Raw genomic sequence first — 20,495 nt, forward strand, 5'->3', positions numbered from 1 at the left:
ACCTTGTGGGATTAACTCAATTGACAATAAGACTTGAGTCTTTAAAGATCATTCTCAGAGTTTACAAGTTCAAGTTCAATAAAGCCATTGACGATTTTCTGGCTGTACTTTTGGGCCCTTGAGATTAGTTGAGATGCACACAAACTGACTTGGATACCTCAGATCTTCAAAGGGGTTGATGTTCTTGGCGATATTCTTAGTAATATTCAATTCCAATCTCCCAAGTGGATCTCAGCAAGATATATGAATTGATCAATTTCGTGAACGACATGACTTGATTTTCTTTTCTACGTGATCTTGTGAGCCTTTCTTGGTCGTCTTTTTTTTGCGTTGGTGTTTTTTATGTGTTTTTTTTCTTTCTCATTGATTTTCTTCTTGTTGTGTACGTTTTTTGTTTTTGTTTTTCTTAACGTTATTTTTCTTATAAAAAACTTACACTTAAAATTTAATTAATACTTAATTATTTAAACATAATCTAACCGACCCACCGCCCACATGCGGTTTTATTTATTTATTTGTAAAGTTTTATGTTTTTATGTAATTTAAAAAAAGAAATTACAAGTTTATTTTTTAAATATTTTAAATTGTTTTGAATTTTAATTCTATTTTTTGTTTTTTGAAAAATAAAATGGAAGAAAGAAAATTCAAAACTAATAATATCGCAGACTAATTTTTGAACCATATTTAGAGTACAAGTCTGAAGATTCATTCTTCAGCGAATTCTGAAGTCTTCTTTTCCAGACGGAGCACCATGCAGAGCCTCTGCATAGTGCATGCAGAACTTCTGACTTGCCTATATAAAGCTCTTAAGTCTGAAGAATTTTACTTCGGAGTTAATTCAAGAGTACAAGTTTGAAAAGTCATTCTAAATTTACTTCTAAGTTTAAATTAAATTTACTGATATAGTTTCATTTATCAATTCAATTTTATCATAGGGTTTAACTTCATTTTAACAATTTACTGATATAGTTTTATTTCTAAATTCAAGTCTGAAGAGTCATTCTTCATAGTTATACTTTAGAGTTATTTCAAGAGTACAAGTCTAAAGTACCATCGTACTTTCGATGATCATTCATATATGTAATATAAGTTCCTGACATGATTTAATATTTTTCAAATTACCTCTTATAATACATATGATCAAACCTAGTTATTTATATATTATTATTTGACTATCAAAAGGTAATATAACAATTTAAAAAAAAATTCTATATAAAATTACACAAAAGTTAAAACTATACATAAATAAATTTAATAAAATATTAAATTTAATTATTAATTATATTTTTTAAACAATAAATTTTACACGAGAATTAAATGCTTTTTACACGATAAACATGAGAATAAAAAAATAAAAAAATAAAAAAATAAAAAAATAAAAAATAAAAATAAAAATAAAAACGGAAGATAGATGTATATGTATGTGTGTAGGCTGTCTTGCATTTATAGCCACCAAACTCTGAAACACAAATCAGTATCAAGGCTTGCTTCCTGCTCCTGCTACTCTACCCCTGCACTTCACAAGCTTCACGCACCACACCACCAATAAAGCATTCAAACTTTTTCGAAAATGGAGGAAGGACCTAAGTCTGTGATCAAAAGTGGGGAGGTTGAGGTGATGGACGGTTCAGATATTATGGAGTTGGTTGAGAATGATAAGGTTTTTAGCAACTTTGTCGATCACAAGTTTCGAGACCTTGATCGAGATTGTGACGGTCATCTCTCTGTCAAAGAGCTACAACCTGCCGTTGCCGACATCGGTGCCGCCCTTGGTTTACCTGCTCAAGGAACTTCCGCCGATTCCGATCATATTTACGCTGAGGTTTCCTCCATTTCCGTCTCTCTTTTTGTGTGTGAAATCGACATTGATTTTGGTGTAAATTGTAGTGTTTTGTTATGAATTCATGTCGATTTTGGAGTTCTAAACTTTCTTAACTCATTGATCTCAAAATTTCAAACTCTAGATGAAGTAATTTCCCCGTTTGTATTTGGAATTTATGGAAAATTGAATGATCGGATGATTGCTGTTCTTCGAATTCCTATCTTCATCCCAAGTGGATGAACCTTTACCTTGTCATTTTCCGAGGGATAAAGCTTCGCAAACTGATTAATCTCTATGGCATTTAAAGTCGATTGACTTCGTATGGCGTTTACCTGTTCATCTTCAATTTCCATTAAATACCAAATTAATACTTCCAGTGATAATTGAGACTGCCATTTTCATCATAGATATAGTTTCTTGTGTGTATAGGTATACATAGGGACGGGTCTGTTTGAACACCGTAACAACCAAGTATTCATTATGAATATCATGACTAATGAAAATACATGATATTCATGAATATATAAGTATATTCATTGTGAATACTTCATAGATAGTTGGGTTCTTCTAGGGGTATGTTTTGATGGCCATTTTTGCAATGTCATTGATACGATCATCCTCTCGATTTAGCTACTAATCATATCAAATTCTTCTTATCGTTGACTTGATTGAATCGATGAATTAAGATCATTCAGGTCCCCAACTGATGTTCAAAAAGCTTGTTTCATAAACTGGTCACTGCATACGTATCATATAATGCAAACATGTAGATATTTCGGCACAACACCTGCCCAATCTCAAATTTGTAGTCTCCCGAAACTCCGTGTCAAAGTCAAATTATCGAATAGTGTAAATTAATGTGGGTACCTTATCTGGTTGATATCATGTCTTTGACTTTAATGGCTAGATTGTCTAGATGGTTCTCAAAGTACTACACTACTACTACCAGTCGTTTTATATGGATTTCTTTACTGCAAACTTCAGAGTATGTCTGCAAGTGGGCATTAACTTAAATTATCTTCATCCTGACATCATTTTGTTGTACTTAGGAGATGATCAGTTCCCCCCTAAAGTATTAGTTTAATGACTTTTTTTTACTTGAATTAAAAAAAGATCGGCTCGTATAGCGGGTTGGATATCTAGATTAATAAAAAAAAAGGGGGTCTTTTTGGGATCGTCGAGCCATGGAACTTTTAATGACATATGGTGTTGTAAAGGTTGATGGATTTGATTAGAGCCAGAGTTTGTTATGAATTGTTAATGGTCAACCACATTAGAATTGTAGGATCAATGAAAGATGCCTAAAAGTTAGGTGCTTCAAGACAGATGAGGAATGTTTGGGGCCTACCAGATGTGATATTATGAGTTTTAAAATGAAAAAGGACAAGCAAGTTTCTGTTTGCTAACAAGATCCAACTATGGAAGACAACAGAGTGGTATACAAGAAAAAAGCAACAAAAAAGCAATTTCTATTGTTAATATTTTCTAGTATCAGAATTTCTCTTCTTATCACTCAATTTTCAATACCTCCGTTCACTCCATAATATAACAAAATAAGTTTTATAGGACGTCAAATATGTCTAAATGTCCTAATATACTGCTTACTGTTAGGACGTTCAAAAGCATCCTATCAACCTATCGTAATACCTTTATTTATAGGAGACACAATTGTTTGTTTGGTCCTATGAAGTTCTATAGAACAGTCTATTAGGACATTTAGACATATTTGGTATCCTATGCAACAAATTTTGTTGTAGTGCCCTCACAGGCGAAGGCTTATACCTGAACATATCATTCAGATGAACAAACCGGTTGGCCTTATTAGGCTGCACGTGTGGAATAACCCGATTCTGTACTCGACCTGTAGATTTCCAACTCGAAATCGATTGGCTATTAGAAGCTCCAAAAGTATGAGAATAATGAAGTTGAATACAGCAAGCTTGAAAAGCTCTTTAGTCCCGTTAAAAGTGGCATAGTAGGCAGTTTAAACCTTTGTAAATCTGTCCTTTTGTTATATCTTCTGTGCCTCTTGAACCTACTTTTAGGTAATGAAAGATTGTGTCATTGATGGGTCAATAAGGCTTATATGTTTTTATATGTCTTACAGGTTCTTAGTGAATTCACTCATGGTAAAGACGGCAAAGTAAGCAAGACGGAATTTAAAAAAGTTCTTTCGGATTTTCTGATAGGAATGGCTGCGGGTTTAAAGCGAGATCCGATTGTTATTCTACGCATAGATGGGGAAGACCTACTGGAGTTCATTGATGGCCCAAGTTTTGAACCAGAGATGATGTCCATATTCTCGGAGATTGATTTGCCGAATGGATCTCTTACTGACTACATTAACAAGGCCTTTGAGAAACTTACAGTAGATAAAGGGATGCCTCCGGTTTTAGATTCCTGGGTAATTCTTTCATCAAAACAGCAACTTTTTCTATGGGTATTCATTGATTCTGTTGGAGTCCCGTATCAGCTAGACTTTGACCTTACCTCCTCCTGAAGGGTTCTTTTGGAGAGTAATCTAAATAGGATTTCACATATTCTCACATGGTATCAGTGCCGAAGTCTACTACTTTAGGGACTCGGCACTCTGTTGGAGTCCAACAATTGGACCTTTTCTCCTCAATAAATGTTTGGAACCTCTTTTCTCGCCTCAAGGGATCTTTTGGAGCGTAATCTAATGGGCGGAAAGATTTTCGCATGTTCCTCACTTGTCGGGATATTTTCTTGGTGCAGGTTACAGGCAACATTATAGCACCGGCACTACAGTCGTGTGGTGTTGGTCAAGATCAGCCAGTTTCTCAAGACACGTTTTTAGTAGAGTTCAGAAAGGTAGCGGAGACTGTGGCTCAGCGTCTCAAGGAGCAGCCAGTTATTGTTGCTCATAGCGAGAACACCTTTGATGGAACCGGCATCAGGAGACTGCTATCTAACAAATTTGAGCTCGAAAAGGTTAGGAATCCATTTTTCTATAAATCTTTCACCTTGATGCTTGATTGCTTTCCCCATTAGTTCCTCTTTTGCTAGTATTATATAATTAAATAAACCAAATGAACCCAATATATCTCACTAGAAAGTAGGGTTTGAGGGTGGAATGTATCCTATGTCCTATACCATTTAGATGCTTCCCGTCTTATCTAGTACTCCCTTGTCCCAAAATAATCGTCCATAATGAATAAGACACATAGAAATGTGTGTAATTATTGACTATATGACAATTTTACCCTTAGTAATGGAGGGAGTATTGAATTTCTCCATTTGATGGTTAATGTTAGAATTGAAAAGTAAACACTTATTTTTAAAAGTGGACATATATTTTGGGACGATTTAAAATAGAAATGTGGACACTGAGAAAATAATATTCATCAATCTTGTATGGTTTTCATGGCTTATCGTTAAATTTCTTGCAATATAGACTCTGGATACGGCATTGAAATCTTTGGCAAAAGACCAGAACGGGAGAATCTCTAAGAATTGTTTACGAATCGGGCTCGATCTTGTGGCTTCTTCAGCTGGGTTGCCACCTTTTGGCGCTGTTTATCAGGTATTCAATTGTCACACCAGATTCAATTTTTGTCTTGTTTTCACATAGACACTTGCTTTTATTTATTTATTTATTTATTTATTTATATACATACACACACACACACATATATATATATATATATATATATTCATGGTTCTCAAATGAACTGGCCCTTATATATGACATATACATACATAAGGTTGGGTTCCGGTGAGAAGCGTAAGAAGGGATGTCCACCCTTGGATGCACATTAAGATGAGATGCACAAAGATAAGATGTATTGAGATGCACGGGATCAATCCCCGTATCAAGCACGATTCATGGGTGAGTTTGAGATTAAAGGTGATCAAGGGTCCAGATCCCTTCTTACGCTTCTCACCTTAACTCTCCTCACACGATCCTACACCTACATACATACATATATATATATATATATATAGAGAGAGAGAGAGAGGGGNGGGGGGTTGTGGGTAGGGCTGACAATGGGTAGAGTAAGGGTTAATTTGTTATGCAATCCATTTAAAATATCAGGTAAAGAAATGGTAATTATCCATGTCATAGAACTCTTATCCATATCCATACCCTACCCATTAAGATAGCAGGTAACGAAATGGGTAATGGATAAATGGTAAAAAAAATCATTTTTAACTACAATAATATTGTTAAACATCAACATATAAGTAAAATATAAGTTCATAAATATAATCTTTATTTTGTATTTAAATTTGTTCCAATAAACATTGTGATATTGTTTTAAATATGTTATAATGTGATATTTTACACAACAATATAAAAATCTAAAGACAACATTTCTGTTTGTTATATTTATTTTAGCGACCGATATTGCTTCTCATTTGATTATCCTAATTAACTCTTTTAGTTGCTGAAGAAGAAAAGAAAATTAAATACCAATTAATATATATTATACAATATATAAGATAACATTCTAAAAAATATATTAATATTTAACTTTATATAATTATATGTATATATGTATGTGTGTGTGTATAAACAGGTAACATGTAAATTCATAACAAAAAACACTTGATCCATGTCGGGCTAACGGGTAAGAGATAAGTGGATAACAAGATAAAATTCTCTTTACCTGTACCCTTATTCAACGGGTCTAAACATAATAGGTAGCGAGTTTACTCTTACCCATTGCCAACCCCATTTTTGGGAAAAAACCTTAAAAAATGAAAAAAAAAAAGAACACTCTGTAACCATTCATCGGGACAGTATGTACATGTGCATACAAGTAATTGAAGTAGTTACTTGGTTTTTATGCATGTTATACACATATACATACTAGACAAATTGTTTACAGATTACTTGTAGTAATTGAAGTTGTTTTTTGGTTTTACGGTTTTCCTTTGAAATATATTCTTCCACTCCCTCTTCAAAATTGCAAGTTATCTCGTATGTTTCGAGTGTTGAGACACCTTCAACCTTGATTGAAATGATTAAGTCCCGATTAGCTGTCCTGTGAAAAGGCTAATCGTACGATCTACTGTTACAGATGGACCAGGTTATCGGTGAATCATGCAAGATGTTCGATATGGATGATGGAAAGCTGGTTAAAGAAGAGGAGTTCAAAAAGCTGCTGGTGGAACTCCTGGGAAGTATCATGCTGCAATTAGAAGGCAACCCGATCTCGGTTTCCACTAACTCGGTGGTTCACGAGCCGCTAACCTCCGCTTCAACGCTGTTGCAGCCATCTTCGATGTAAGCGGTACAACTATTAATGCTTTATGTACTCTTTTTAGAAAGAACATGACCTAAAGAAATGTGCAATCATGAATGCATGCCTCTGGTATAATCTTATTTAGCATTGATTGTATTGGGAGAGCACACCAAGAGTAAGGTTTAAGTATGATATATATATATATATACACACATATATACATACATATATATATATATATATGTTATGTATTTATATAAGTTGTTATGTATTACTTGTAATCACTCTAACCATCTCACATAATTGGAAAAGTTAATCTAGATCTAGACTCCATTTGCTTTTAACTTTTTTTTTATTAACCTGGATATCCAACCCGCTATGCGAGCCGACTAATCCCAGGGCGACCACCTGCTTTGCAGATAGCCCGGAGTCATCGCATTTGAACCTCTATGGCCACAAGGGGATTTTTATTCCTCATTGGATTTGAGCCTGGGACCTCCTGGTACTTTTGACCTTTGAAGCCAAACTCAAACCAATCAGGCATCACCCTTGTGATTAAAAACAACCATGTGCTTTTAACTTTGTATCTAAAAGGACAAATAAAGCAAAGGGCACTTGGCCTAATCTTATTCGGTGAGCCAACTTTTTTTGACGTGGGTCGGGCTTTTCGGTAAAGGTGGAAAGTGTTCTGCAGGGTATAGGTAAGGTTCCTATTCGGTAAAGGTGGAAAGTGTTCGGGCTTTGATGTAACCATAAGGGTGATGTCTGATTGGTTTGAGTTTGGCTCCAAAGGTCAAAAGTACCAGGAGGTTACAAATTCAAATCCAAGGAGGAATAAAAATCCCCTTGTGGCCATGGAGGTTCAAATGCAGCGACTCCGGGCTATCTGCAAAGCAGGTAGTCGCCCTGGAATTAGTCGGCTCGCATAGCGTGGATTGGATATCCAGGTTAATTTAAAAAAAAAAATCTTTGATGTTAAATGTGTAGGAGAGATAAAAAAAAATATCCCGTAATGGTTTAGTCTTGTATAGAATCTTGATCGCATTACCGTTGCTTCAAGTCTTCAAGAGAGAGCTAAAACCAACCCAAACGAACGAAGTACGGGTGTTTTGGTTTCCGCCAAATGGTCGTAGGTTTGTGATGGGTTCGTGGTTGGTCGAGCTAGGAAACTTGGGCTTTGGCTCCACTAGTATATGTGTTGTGGTTGATAACTTGTTATGGACTCGTATAAGCTCGACTCTTGGTTTTTGACCAATTTTTGTTTCATTCGTTTAATTTTCGTCTGCAAAGAACCAACCCGATCATTTTCTTCATATTCAAATAAAAACATTCCAAATCAAACAAACCTAGTATATCTCAAATTCTCAATAAAAAATATGGTCTAAAATAGTAAGATGTATGCAGACTTGACCTCTATAATCGTCATTTATCTGAATTGAATAATGATATGTTAAAGTCATCAAAAGCAATGGGTTAAATAGACTTATATTCATGGGAGACCACTCTTTCATGAGACCCATGAGACCACCTCCTTGTCATTGGATAAAACTTTCATACTTTCACCGAACTTTTTATATTTTCTTTATGTGAACAACTATGAAGTTTCGGGAAAATTAATGAAGGTTCAGCAAATCTAATGGCTAGGATGTGTGGTCTAAAAAAAGGATGGTTTTACGTGAACTCAATTCTCTCTCTTTCTCTCTCTGTGTATATATATATATACATAGAGAGAGAGGGGGAGGGAGTGGGATCACGTGAGGCTAGTCTGTTTTCGTGAAACCCGTGAGACCATTTTTTTATACTTGAAGCTTCACAACAAAACACTGTGAATGTAATATTCACAGTGCTTTTGCTGTGAAGGTTCGACTTTTTTTGCCTTCACAGTATTTTGCTGTGAAATTTCAAGTGTAAAAAATTTGTCTTCAAGAAAAAATGGTATTATCGAACACTCTAAACTTCCCCTACACGATAATAAATTGGGGATCCGCTAAATTTATCGATTATATACAATAGCATTTTGTTAATGGTGATTGCCAAAGTTAAAGAGTTCCCTTGTGGACACGGAGTTCAAATACAGTGACTCTGGGTTACCTGTAAAGTAGGTGGTCGTTCTATAATCGGTCGGCTCGAATAACGAGTTGGATATCCAGGTTAATCAAAAAAAAATTCAAGAGTAAATTACGTTTCTCGTCTTTGTGGTCTGTTCAAAAATAAAAGACCTACGCTTTTTTAAGCTCGGGCCTAGCCGGTCTAGGTTTTGGGGTTAGAAAAGGGTTCGGTCAAGCTTTCTAGCCTGTGCTTTTCTGCCTTAACTGGGTTCTTCCAAGCTTTTTCAAACATGGCTGTTTCGGGCTACCTAAAATTTGGTTAAGCTTTGAGGTTTGGCCTGGGCTGGATTTTCTGCTCGCTAGGCTCGGGCTTTTTCAAGCCGGGTTTTAGGATTGGGCTTTTTTGTGTATCTCTATTTCATAACGACGAAAACAATAATGAGTTTTAAATCATATGGACGAAAAACAACAATGAATCATGAACCAGATGGGAAAAACCCATAATTTTAAAATCACAGAGTAAAATAACAATTTTTGAAACAACCGAAGGAACAAAAAATGTAGTTTACTCTAAAATTGATCATCGTAAAGCATTGATTAGTGTAAACCTTAAAACGACCTTAAAAAACCTTTAAGATGTCTAATATTAAAAATCAGAAAGTCTAAGGGGTCGTTTACAAAACACTTATTTGGTAAGTGTTTAACGCATAAATTTTCTTATTGGATGAACATGAAAAGGGCCAAAAATCTTACCGGGTAAGAGCGATGAGAAGGATGAAGAGTCTTACCCGGTAAGTGAGGATGACAACTCTTACCCAGATAAGCATTTACCCAATAAATTGTTGTATTCGATATCTTTTGATATACTAAAATATTACACATCAAAATAAATCATAGTGTTGACTCTTATTGATAAGCGTTTACCGGGTAAACATTTGGGTAAACGGCCCCTAATATGTTTAAACGAGCAGAGCCTTCCAAATAAGTTGTGCAGTTGAATTTTGATATGATTGTTTTCGAAGTAACGTAGCTAAACAAAATAAGTTGTGCAACATGCGGTTTAAAACCTTTACGGTACGATTTGCGGTTTATAATTTTATCAAACCGAACTTTGCGTTGTGATTTACAGTTTTGAATCATTAAACCGCGGTTCAAACCGTCACTGCACCGCATATTTTAAGAGAACATATTATTATATATACATTACCATTAATTAATTTAAAATAACTAATACGTTATTAACTATTTATTCATTTTTCAGTTTTACTTTTAAGTTTAAACATTAATCTGTAACCATAGGGATGAAAACCGTAATTTTGAAAATACAGAGGTAAAACTAACAACTTTTAACAAACCATAGGGACGAGAAATGTAGTTTACTCTAAATTAAGCTTTGTGAAAGTGCATGTGAAATTTTATGGGGACCGAATGTGAGCAAATCATTTAAGAAAGGTCTCTTTTGTCATTTTCAAAAATTGAAATAATTTGAGTTAATGATACAATCTATAAATCGATATAGGTAGGGGTGCTCAAAAATCTGACCAACCCGATTAACCCAACCCAATCCAACGTGAAATAACTCAACTCGAAGCAACCCGATGTCTAATCGAGTTGTAAAATTTTCAAACCATAGGTATTGAGTTATTATTATTTGAACCCAACTTAACCCGATGAATCCAATATCAATTTATTTTTTGGATTTAATATGATTGTTAAATTTCTGTTAATATATATATATATATATATATATATATATTATAGATAATTACACTATCACGTACGCTATTCATATACACATTTTTTCAATCTATTCACATCTGTATATAACTCAATCGTATATATGTTCAGTAACTGTGAACATATATACGTAAATTGTGAAAATTAACTGAATGTGATATACGTAAGAAGTATGAATAAGTTGTATCAAATGGTTGATGATAAAAAAGAAATTATGAGTAGAGAAATAATATACTCTAGGTTAGAAGAGTATTTTAATGTACCAAAGTATCAACCCGACCAACCCGTATGGTTTGGGTTGGGTTGGTTGCACTTTCGTTTGGGTTGGGTCGGATTAAGATTTTTCAAACAGCTAACATTGGGTTGGGTTGTTCAAATGTCTTCAACCGATCAACCCAACCCATGAGCACCCCTAGATATAGGTGTCGTTTACCCAAATTTTTATCCAGTAAGTGTTATCGATATCATTCAACACTATCACTTATTTTACCGGATAAGTTAGTTGCTAGTATATAAACTATTCATTTTTAGTAAAAAAACTAATTGATAAATTAAATGACAATATTAACGAGTTAAAATGACATGTGGGAAAATTACTCAATTCTAACATATAAATGGGGAAAACCTTCTAAAATTTATTGAAAGATTATATAAAATAGTTTTTTCGAAAAACTAACTCATATGTTAGTAGTTTCAAGAGCATAATTAGACTCACAACTTATCGAGTCAGCTATACAAGACGGTTTTGTAGTGACTTAGGGGCTGTTTGGCAGTTGCTGAATGGTTTTGTGCAGAATCATTAAGTGGTCAGAATGATTAAGAGGCTCTCATGATATTGTGCAAAAAAAATATAATTATTTGATAATTGTTTACAATGAAATTATGGCTCTTAATAGTTAAAGGATGCCCAAGATAAAAATCATTCAGGGGGTTTTAGAACCATTAAGAGACAGATTTATTTTTGCCAAACAAGATTAACCTCTTAACGATTCAAAGATTGTCTCCTCTTAATGGAACTATTAAGAGGTAAACAAACAATCCCTTGATAATATAAAATGTGACTTATTCCATAAGCTTCTAGGGCGATCTTTATGCAGAACACCAAGTTTTTTTTCCCAACATACCCCTCCCGATTAAATACACGCTCCTTTATCAATGAAAAAACTCTCGCAAACAAAAACCAAATTAATGTACAGAAACGATTTTATCCGTACAGAACTTAATGTAACCAACCAAACTACCATATTTGCCAAATGAGACTCCAAAGAAACTAAGAAACTTCAATTTTGTATCTCTTTCTACAAACCAACATCAATTTTCACCAAAAAAACATCCGAAAACTACATCTCGACGTCTACGGAAACCCTAACGGAAATACCCGAATCTTACAAATACGAAAAATTATAAATACGATGCGATTCAACGTTAAAAAGTCCAGGAAGATGATCTTTTGACTATGGATTTCATCTGTTTATCTTCTTCAAGTGCTATCATACCTAAATGTGAAGGATCCTCAAGCATCATTTTTGCCACCAAATAACCAGCAATGGACCATGTTTGATGCTTTCGAGCCTGTTTCCCGACGTACCGCCCGCTCTTCCCGTCATAATATTCCGGCCACCCGTCTTTCGCTAGCCTAAGTTCTGCAACCTCGATCGCACGCCTTGCAATCTGAGGGCGTCCGACCTTGATACATGCAGCCGTTAGCAACCACAACAGCACTGCACCGCAGAAAAATCCGTTAGAAAAAGCGTTCCTATCCTGTTGCATGTTTACCGACACAAATCTGGTACCAAGTTCGGTCTAGGTTAGTGCTGACTGAAAATGGCTGTTTACCAAGAACGGAAAGTGTGTTGCTTTATTAGATGTGGTAGATCCCGACTATGATATCATGTGAGGATACGTGGAATCCAGCGGCGCACCAAGAGTTTTGCCGAGCAGGTGCACCTTTAAGATGGATCAAAGGCCCGCAAAGTCGCTCGATGTATTTTTAGCCGAATTCCAGTATTCCACCATTTCAACATATCTTTTTAAGTTTTTAGTTGATTTTGAGGGGCTTTTTTTGGTTTTTTCGGTTGATTTCGATGGACTTTTCCGGTTTTTTGGTTGATTTCAGTGGTCGTTTTTCTTTTTTGGTTGATGTTCCTTTTTTCTAATATCTCCGCTCACCCCTCAAAGTTTAGCGAGTACACCTTTCATACCCCAAAAAAATTTACTTGCTAAAAATAAGTCAAGCAGGGTGCACGAGACCCCGGGCTCGGGATTCATAGGTCCGCCCCTAGTGGAACCTATCTGATCTCTCTCTATAAGATCTCTTATAGAGAAAAAGAAGGTTCCTACATTTGTATATGGTTCGTGTCTAGCTGATATGGGACTCTCCCAGAAAGAAAATTACATATAATGTACCTGGCCACGATCCTCCGTTATGGTAACTCCATCTAGTGTTCTTTGGATCACATCCGGTGATAATCTTCCAATCATGGCCTTCGATGGCCGGATAGCAAACCTTCACCGGCATATCTCCGACCAACTCTTCCCATCGGGATTCTATGAGATCCATAATCGCCATTGATTGTTCAAGGGTCGCCAAAGATGAAAGAATCGCAATGCAATTTCCCAAGCAAAACCAACGGAAATCCATATTCGAGGGGCCAACATTTCCAATGAAGTAACCCCCGTAAGTTGGCATGAAGTCAAAAACCCATTCAGGAAGCGAGTCGGGAATCACATTAAACTTGTTGACCGCAGTATGCGAATACTCCTCGGTTTTATACCGATATATGTCATTCAGTTGCTTCAAATCCAACCAAAAATAGCTTCTCATGTGAAAACTTAGAGCGTGAAGACGCTTCACGATTCTCTCGACGAGTTCTTTTCCTTGAGCATCTTGCTTGATTAAAACTAAAGCACATCTCAACGCCATGAAGAAGAGCGCTTGTATCTCTATTGGATATCCGTACACACCCTGCATATAAACAAAAATATACCATAAACAACCTCAAAGGTTATGAAACAATATAGATACAAGAGTGTTTATATAGAGAGAGAGAGACCCACGGAAAAACCACAAAAAATAAAAAACTGAGGAACACCCCGGTAACCGTTCATCTGTACAAGATTCACATGTGCATACAAGTAATTGAAGCTATTTCTTGGTTTCTATGCACGTATGTATGCACGTGTGCATACCAGATAAATTACTTGTATGCACACGTGCATACCTTACAGATGAATGGTAACCAAGGTGTTCCTCAGTTTTTCATTTTTTTGCGGTTTTCCCCTAAACTTGACCTTATATATAATGAGAGGTTCAAATTAAGAAGGCTAAATATTGTTAGAAGGTAAGAAACAAAGATTAAAGAAAGGTTCATATATAAATCCATAAAATAAATCCATCTGAAGATGCATATGTAAACTCATATGCATCTTCGAATAGATATTTTCAATGATTCACATATGAACCTTCCTTTCTTCCCTTGTTTACCTTGTCATGACCATATATGTATATGTGTGTGTGTATATATATATATATATGTTTGTGTGTACAGATACAAACTAACCATTCTTCGATCAATCATAGAGCACCCATCGGCACAAAGTAGAGTTGGGAACGTGTCAAAACCTTCAGAAAGGCATAAAGCGAGTATCAACCGCATACCCTTCTGGCAATCGGGCATTTCGGCCAACGAAGTGTCTCCGGTCGATTTCGTATATGCACGGAGCAATATGATCCACCAAAATCCTGAATCGACCGGTGCAACTCGTCCGATTGCACTCTCACCAAAATCTGCCATCAAAGTCTCAGTATTACGAACTGGATCATGGAGAACTTTAAAACTAGCTGGCATGACACCTTCCCCTAGTTGGAACCGGTCAATTTTCTTCTCCCACGATTGAAGCCGAAGAGTCTTTAGAAGAAAATTCTTGACAATTTCGGGTTCCCCGTTCATTAGGAAGGCCAAAGCACTTGGCACGAAATCTCTTACAAAAACCTGTACACAAAGAATATTGGTTGTAAGATCGATCTTTGATTCAATTTATCCATTAGTCTAAAGTTACCACATAACTTCACACTTGCATAAAATGTACCATACAGACATAGGGGAATTCCGACAAAAAGGTTGAGAATGACTGAAAAAACGGATGAAATAGTATAACAATATGGATGTCAAATTAAACGGGATAAAATAAATACCTATACATGTATATACGTACATACATACATACATATATATATATATAGATTATGTATGTATGTATTTCAAAAGTAGCTTGTGGTATTGTGTGCTCAATCAAGCATGCTCGGATCCATGTAGGACCACACTTGACAACCATGGTTAAAGATAGCAAGGAGCAAGGGTCTTATACCGTGTGGGAAAAGACTCTTACCCAGTAAGCGGTTACCGGGTTTAAGACGTTTACCAAAAATCAATTTTGATGACCGAGAATGTTTCTCAGTAAGGTAAGTGAGGGTGATGTCTCTTGCCATAAGTGTTTACCCGGTAAGCTTTTGGTAAACGGCCCCTTACTTTTTTGTAGTTTTTTTATAGGATAAATTGCATCAAAATGAAACGGACTTTGTTCCAGTTACCATCCAAAGAACCTACTTTCAAAATCTCTATTTTGGTGTCTACAGCAAGAAATCTAAAACAGGTGCAAGATTGCAATTAACTACCAGTATGAAGGAAAGATGTACCTGATCGTAGTTTAGTTTCTCATCTGAATTGTCTAATGCGGCAATTGTCCCAACCGGTTGACCACGAAAGTACACCATCGTCTTCCTCAAAGACTCCCAAGCCTCAGCAAACATCGGGTGTGGTTCAAACCCGCAAATCGATCTAGGCGTATTAAAAGATGATCTTCTACTAGGCGAAAAAAGGTTATCAAGATCCATATGTCTCTGTCCATTTTCTGCCCACGGTGTGTGACCGGGTGATGCCTCAACCAGTGACCGTTCGTCAAACGATCTTTGCCGCTCCATATTCAAGTGTTTAGGCTTATCCCCTAGCTTCGAGAAATCATAATCGCTATCACAATCACCATTATTCACACAATCACCATTACTCGCACTGTCGTTCTGCATCAAATCCACCAAGACCGTAGACATTCTTGAAACTGACACTGGTTTTATGGGTCAAGCGATCTGCATTTTGTTTAGAAATAGTTGAGGCATTTTAGCAAACACCTTGACTACGAAAAAACTGAGCTTTACAAATTGCTACACGGAAAAATTAGTAGCACTAAAACCAAACTGGCACAGTAAATCCCACCTCGAAGTAGGGTCCTAGGAATGAGATGTATATAGACTTGACTTCTACCTCAAAAGAGTAATCCAGTTGTTTCCATGAGCAAAGAGGTACAAAAAAATGAAAACATATAAAAGGTCAAGTAATGCAAAACACACCTGGAGCAGGTTAGACAAAAACACATCCCTAGTCCTCTGTTTCCGAGTACTATCAGCACTACATAAAATTAAGGGGCTCTTTGGTTGGTTTTCCTTTTTCAAGTCCTATATGGATAAAGTTGTCTGTATGGATTAATCTGTTTGTATATATCGAGAAGATCTTTTTTTGGGGGGGGGGGGTTACATTATTGAAAAGAACATGTTTTTTAATTGGGAGGAACAGGTTCAAAAAAACTTGGTTTCTGCATAAAGCTCCCCTCCTAGAAGCTTACTCAACAAGTCATTTTCTATATCATTAAGCCACTACCAAACAATCTTACTCAGTAAGTCACTTTCTATATCAATAAGCCACTATCAAACAGTCATGTATTGCTGACGGAATAAGCTCCGAGTCTCATTAAACTCATTAAGCTGCTAACAAACAGACGCTAAATGCATAACATACCATACTTTCAAGTAAAAACTTGGAAATACACAAGGTAGCATTCAGTTTCATTCAAAAATAATGGAGACATTTCATCGAACATGTTGGCTACAGAAGAGTTGAAGTCTAAATTACTCTACAGAAAAAAAAAAATAGCAGCATTACATACAATTAAATGCAGAACAACCCTCAGATTCTATAAATTACTTGAAAATACATCAAGATTCATATATGTACATTTTCAATTATTTATATGTAAAACTCAATGTACAACCAACTAAGCTACCATTACTGCTAATAATTGCATGCATAACAACCCTAACATTATTGAAATCATATCAAGATTCAAAAACCCTAAGGAATAATTTGCAACAAAACCCAATGTACAACAAACCAAGCTGGCAGTACAACTTGTAATTGCATACACATAACACAACCCTAACATTGAAGAATTAGAGTTCCAACAACTGAAAACACAATCAAGATTCAAAACCCCTGATTCAGAATTCATGTAGACATCAACAATTTATATAAATTATTCTGATAATTGAATCCATACTACTGAAAACACATCATGATTCAAAATCATGTGAACACCAAGCAATTAAACTCAATAATCAAGAGAAATTCGGGTTTCAAAAAGTACAAATGGAACAATTGTACGACTAATGCATGTCGAAGAAATAAAATTCGAGTCAAATCCCAGATCATGAAACCTCGAATGCATCAAAATTATCGCTCCGAACGTATTAAACAACAATGAGTACCATACATTTAACTAGCGCATTCCATACAAAACCTTAAACGAACTTACAATCGCTCAACAGAGAATTGAATGAATAAAAACGAAACCCATGACAAAACACAAAACCCAGATCGGGAATCTTCAAATCCATCGAAACCAACGTCGATAAAAATAGGAAACCATCAAAAATGGAATCATCCAAAACAGTAACTGGTTAATTAAGTTGAACTTACTGTAAGGAGCGAGAGAAGACCGAGTGAATTCTACAGAAAAATGGGCAGGTAGGTCACATCAGAAAGTGAATCCGATATGGAAATAGAGATACATACATAGAAGGATTATAGATACAGAATTGTGAACAGTGTGCTTTGTCGTGATCCCAGAAGACAGCAAGGATAAAGGACGACGAAATAAGCAATCTCCACGAGATTCATGTGTGTGTAGAGTGGGGTTTTGAGTGTGTGTGAATGACGTGTGGGAGTGAAATTATAGTGGCTGGAAGAAAGCATCGGCGTCCGTGAAAGAGAAGAAGACGCCAACAACAAAAATGGCGATTCAGAGTCTGTTTGTTTGCAGAGAATTTGTCATGAAATACACGTGTTGATGTGTCATCAACTTTACCCCAAAGAGAAGTTGGAAGATCAAATTACAATACTAGTCCTTCAACTATACACCATATGCTTGTTTTGCTTATTAACTTATTTTTTTATAACTTTAGTCCAAAATTGATTATTTTGTCTCGCTTTAAGTTATAAAGTTAACAGTGTTAGTTAATATCAGTCGAATGATCTTATGTGATCGGTTTGAATAGGATATAGTTACCGATGAATTTAGTGAGTTCTTTATCAGGGCGCTCTTATAATCGGTCGTAACACAAAACCGCTTTAATTAATGTATAATCGGGACTTTAACTTAAGCTTTGATCTCGAGATTCGACCCGTAACGACCGTCTCTAATTCTCGAGGAAAAATTGAAATGACATTAGCATCCAAACATAAATCATATTTACTGTCACGTCACCAAATAATTGACGTGACAGTAGAAATATTTTTGTAATCCGTTTGATTTACGACAGTGGTTATTTGTAATCCATTAGATTTATCAGACCCATAATTTCGTAATTGGATTTGTACTACATCAGTGTTTTATTCCACTTGTCATTTAAACTACCTCAGCGATTCATTATATTTTACTATTGTAGACGGTCTTAATGGGCGTTTGGTTAGGTATAAGTGGTAATTAATAATAATAAAAAACCTTGTTTGGTTTTATTTATACTATATTATAAAGCATTTGACAAAAACTCTTAAAAATAAATTTTTATGCAAAAAATACTGTTTATTGATGCATATTACTTAGAATTCAAGATTACAAATAAATTGTGCATAAGTACAACTTATTAAACCTTCATTTATGAATTTGTGTAATTAACTTGCAGATAAACATAGTCAAATACAAGATAAACATAGTCAAATACAAGATAAACATTTCATTTTAAATATAAAAAATCTAAAATATAATTAAGATAAATATCGAGTTTCAACAGAATGATTACTTATTATCTTTATATATTATTAAATCAAGAATAAATTACTTTATTATTAAATCTAAATTAAATTACAATAAAAATTTTGAATTAAAGAAATTACACAAAAAAACAAAAAAAACTTTTAAATAGTTAATTTGATACTAATATTGATATATTTATTTTTGAAATTTTATGATACCTTTAAATTTATATTTTATTCAAAAATAAAAACATTATTCATTTCTCAAAACCATATAAAAACCATATTATAAAATCTGTAGAGACGGAATAAAAACAAAACATTAAAATCGAAATATATATATATCACTACGTTACACGAGTATCCTTCTAATATAATATAAATATTATTTTTATTTTTATTTTCATTTTCATTTTTATTTTTTAAGATTTATATTAAATTCTGGACACGAACCCAGACTTTGGGATCATGCTTTGGACATTTATGCCTTCATCTTATTTATGTGTTCTTTTTTGAAAATAAGCTACTCAATCATGCAATTAGGCCCATTTAGGTCAAATTTGACTAATATAATATCATAATAATAAAATAATGAAAATATTTTAAAAAAATCTGATAAATTATTCCATTTTGAATGATTAAGTCTCTTAACTATTTTTTGAATAAAAAAACTGTTAAACTTTCTCATTTTGAATGATTAAATTTGTGAAGTGTTTTTTTGAATGAAAAAACCTTTAAACTTTTTCATTTTAAATGAAAAACCATTAAATTTTCTCATTTTGGATGATTAAGTTTCTGAACACGTTTTTCAATTAATTAAACCATCGAACTCTTAGAAATTGGTTACATACATATTTTAACAAAAAAACAACAAAAACCTATTAGGTGATACGAAGAATGAACAATGTTGGGGCAACGAGGAGTGGCAAAGGGGAGCAATACCGTTGTTTTCAAGGGGTTTTAATGACGTAGGGTTTGGCCAAGGTAAAACTGATTTAGGTTTGTTTTTACTTTAAAACATTCATAGTCAGTTACAAGCGGGGGTTTTTTAATTAAGAGATGTAAGCAGCCAATTTTTAGAAATTCGATGATTTTTTTACTTATTCAGAAAAATGTTTAAGGACTTAATCATTCAAAATGATAAAGTTTATTGGTTTTTCATTCAAAAAATAATCCAACCACTTAACCATTTTAAATTAGATAGTTTGTTGGATTCTAACTTTTTCATAAAATACCCTTTATATTATTCAATTATATTTTAAACCTAAAGTTGATAAAGAAAAACTAACAAAGTCAAGAATTAGTTAGTTTGTTACCTACTTATCATGATATTTTAGTGGGTTTGGTATGAGTAAACGGTTTTTTATTATCTATTACTCAGTTGTCGGTTACCAGTTACCAGTTACCTGTTAATATATATATATATATATATATATATATATATATATATGGCCTAATCAAATGATAACTAACTAGTTTGTGGTAACCGTGAGTTCTAATATAAGTCAATCATTTTATATGTGATTATCTGATTTAAATGATTACGTGATAGCATGATAAATTGTTACATTTGATCATGCTGGAATGTGAAAATGTG

The 20,495-nt window shown here is 34.5% G+C and overlaps 2 protein-coding genes across 2 annotated transcripts; one reads left to right on the forward strand and one right to left on the reverse strand.

Moving 5' to 3' along the window:
- The first annotated feature begins 1,445 nt into the window (after positions 1-1,445).
- LOC112525816 lies at positions 1,446-7,198 on the forward strand. Its single transcript, XM_025136096.1, has 5 exons — positions 1,446-1,822; positions 3,930-4,226; positions 4,559-4,774; positions 5,238-5,366; positions 6,868-7,198. Exons 1-5 carry the CDS (start codon positions 1,571-1,573, stop codon positions 7,075-7,077), a joined length of 1,104 nt encoding a protein of 367 aa, XP_024991864.1. The 5' UTR covers positions 1,446-1,570; the 3' UTR covers positions 7,078-7,198.
- Positions 7,199-12,085: 4,887 nt separating this feature from the next.
- On the reverse strand, positions 12,086-17,896 carry LOC112525346 (probable alkaline/neutral invertase B). The gene is made up of 5 exons (XM_025135436.1): positions 17,624-17,896; positions 15,514-15,960; positions 14,378-14,809; positions 13,224-13,782; positions 12,086-12,538 (listed from the first exon to the last, which is right to left on the reverse strand). The coding sequence occupies exons 2-5, from the start codon at positions 15,922-15,924 to the stop codon at positions 12,243-12,245; spliced, it is 1,698 nt and encodes a 565-aa protein (XP_024991204.1). The 5' UTR covers positions 15,925-15,960; positions 17,624-17,896; the 3' UTR covers positions 12,086-12,242.
- Between the last annotated feature and the right edge of the window lie 2,599 nt (positions 17,897-20,495).

The sequence above is a fragment of the Cynara cardunculus genome (genome assembly GCF_001531365.2).
Source record: "Cynara cardunculus var. scolymus isolate 2C chromosome LG 13, CcrdV1, whole genome shotgun sequence".
Classification (NCBI taxonomy): Eukaryota; Viridiplantae; Streptophyta; class Magnoliopsida; order Asterales; family Asteraceae; genus Cynara; species Cynara cardunculus.

Coding starts and splice junctions, on each gene's coding strand:
- LOC112525816 (XM_025136096.1), top strand. CDS start 1,571: ATGGAGGAAGGACCTAAGTCTGTGATCAAAAGTGGGGAGGTTGAGGTG. Junction 4,227..4,558: donor CTCCGGTTTTAGATTCCTGG/GTAATTCTTTCA, acceptor TTCTTGGTGCAG/GTTACAGGCAACATTATAGC. Junction 4,775..5,237: donor ACAAATTTGAGCTCGAAAAG/GTTAGGAATCCA, acceptor CTTGCAATATAG/ACTCTGGATACGGCATTGAA.
- LOC112525346 (XM_025135436.1), bottom strand. CDS start 15,924: ATGTCTACGGTCTTGGTGGATTTGATGCAGAACGACAGTGCGAGTAAT. Junction 14,810..15,513: donor AGAAACTAAACTACGATCAG/GTACATCTTTCC, acceptor CTTTGTGTACAG/GTTTTTGTAAGAGATTTCGT. Junction 13,783..14,377: donor CTATGATTGATCGAAGAATG/GTTAGTTTGTAT, acceptor GTTTATATGCAG/GGTGTGTACGGATATCCAAT.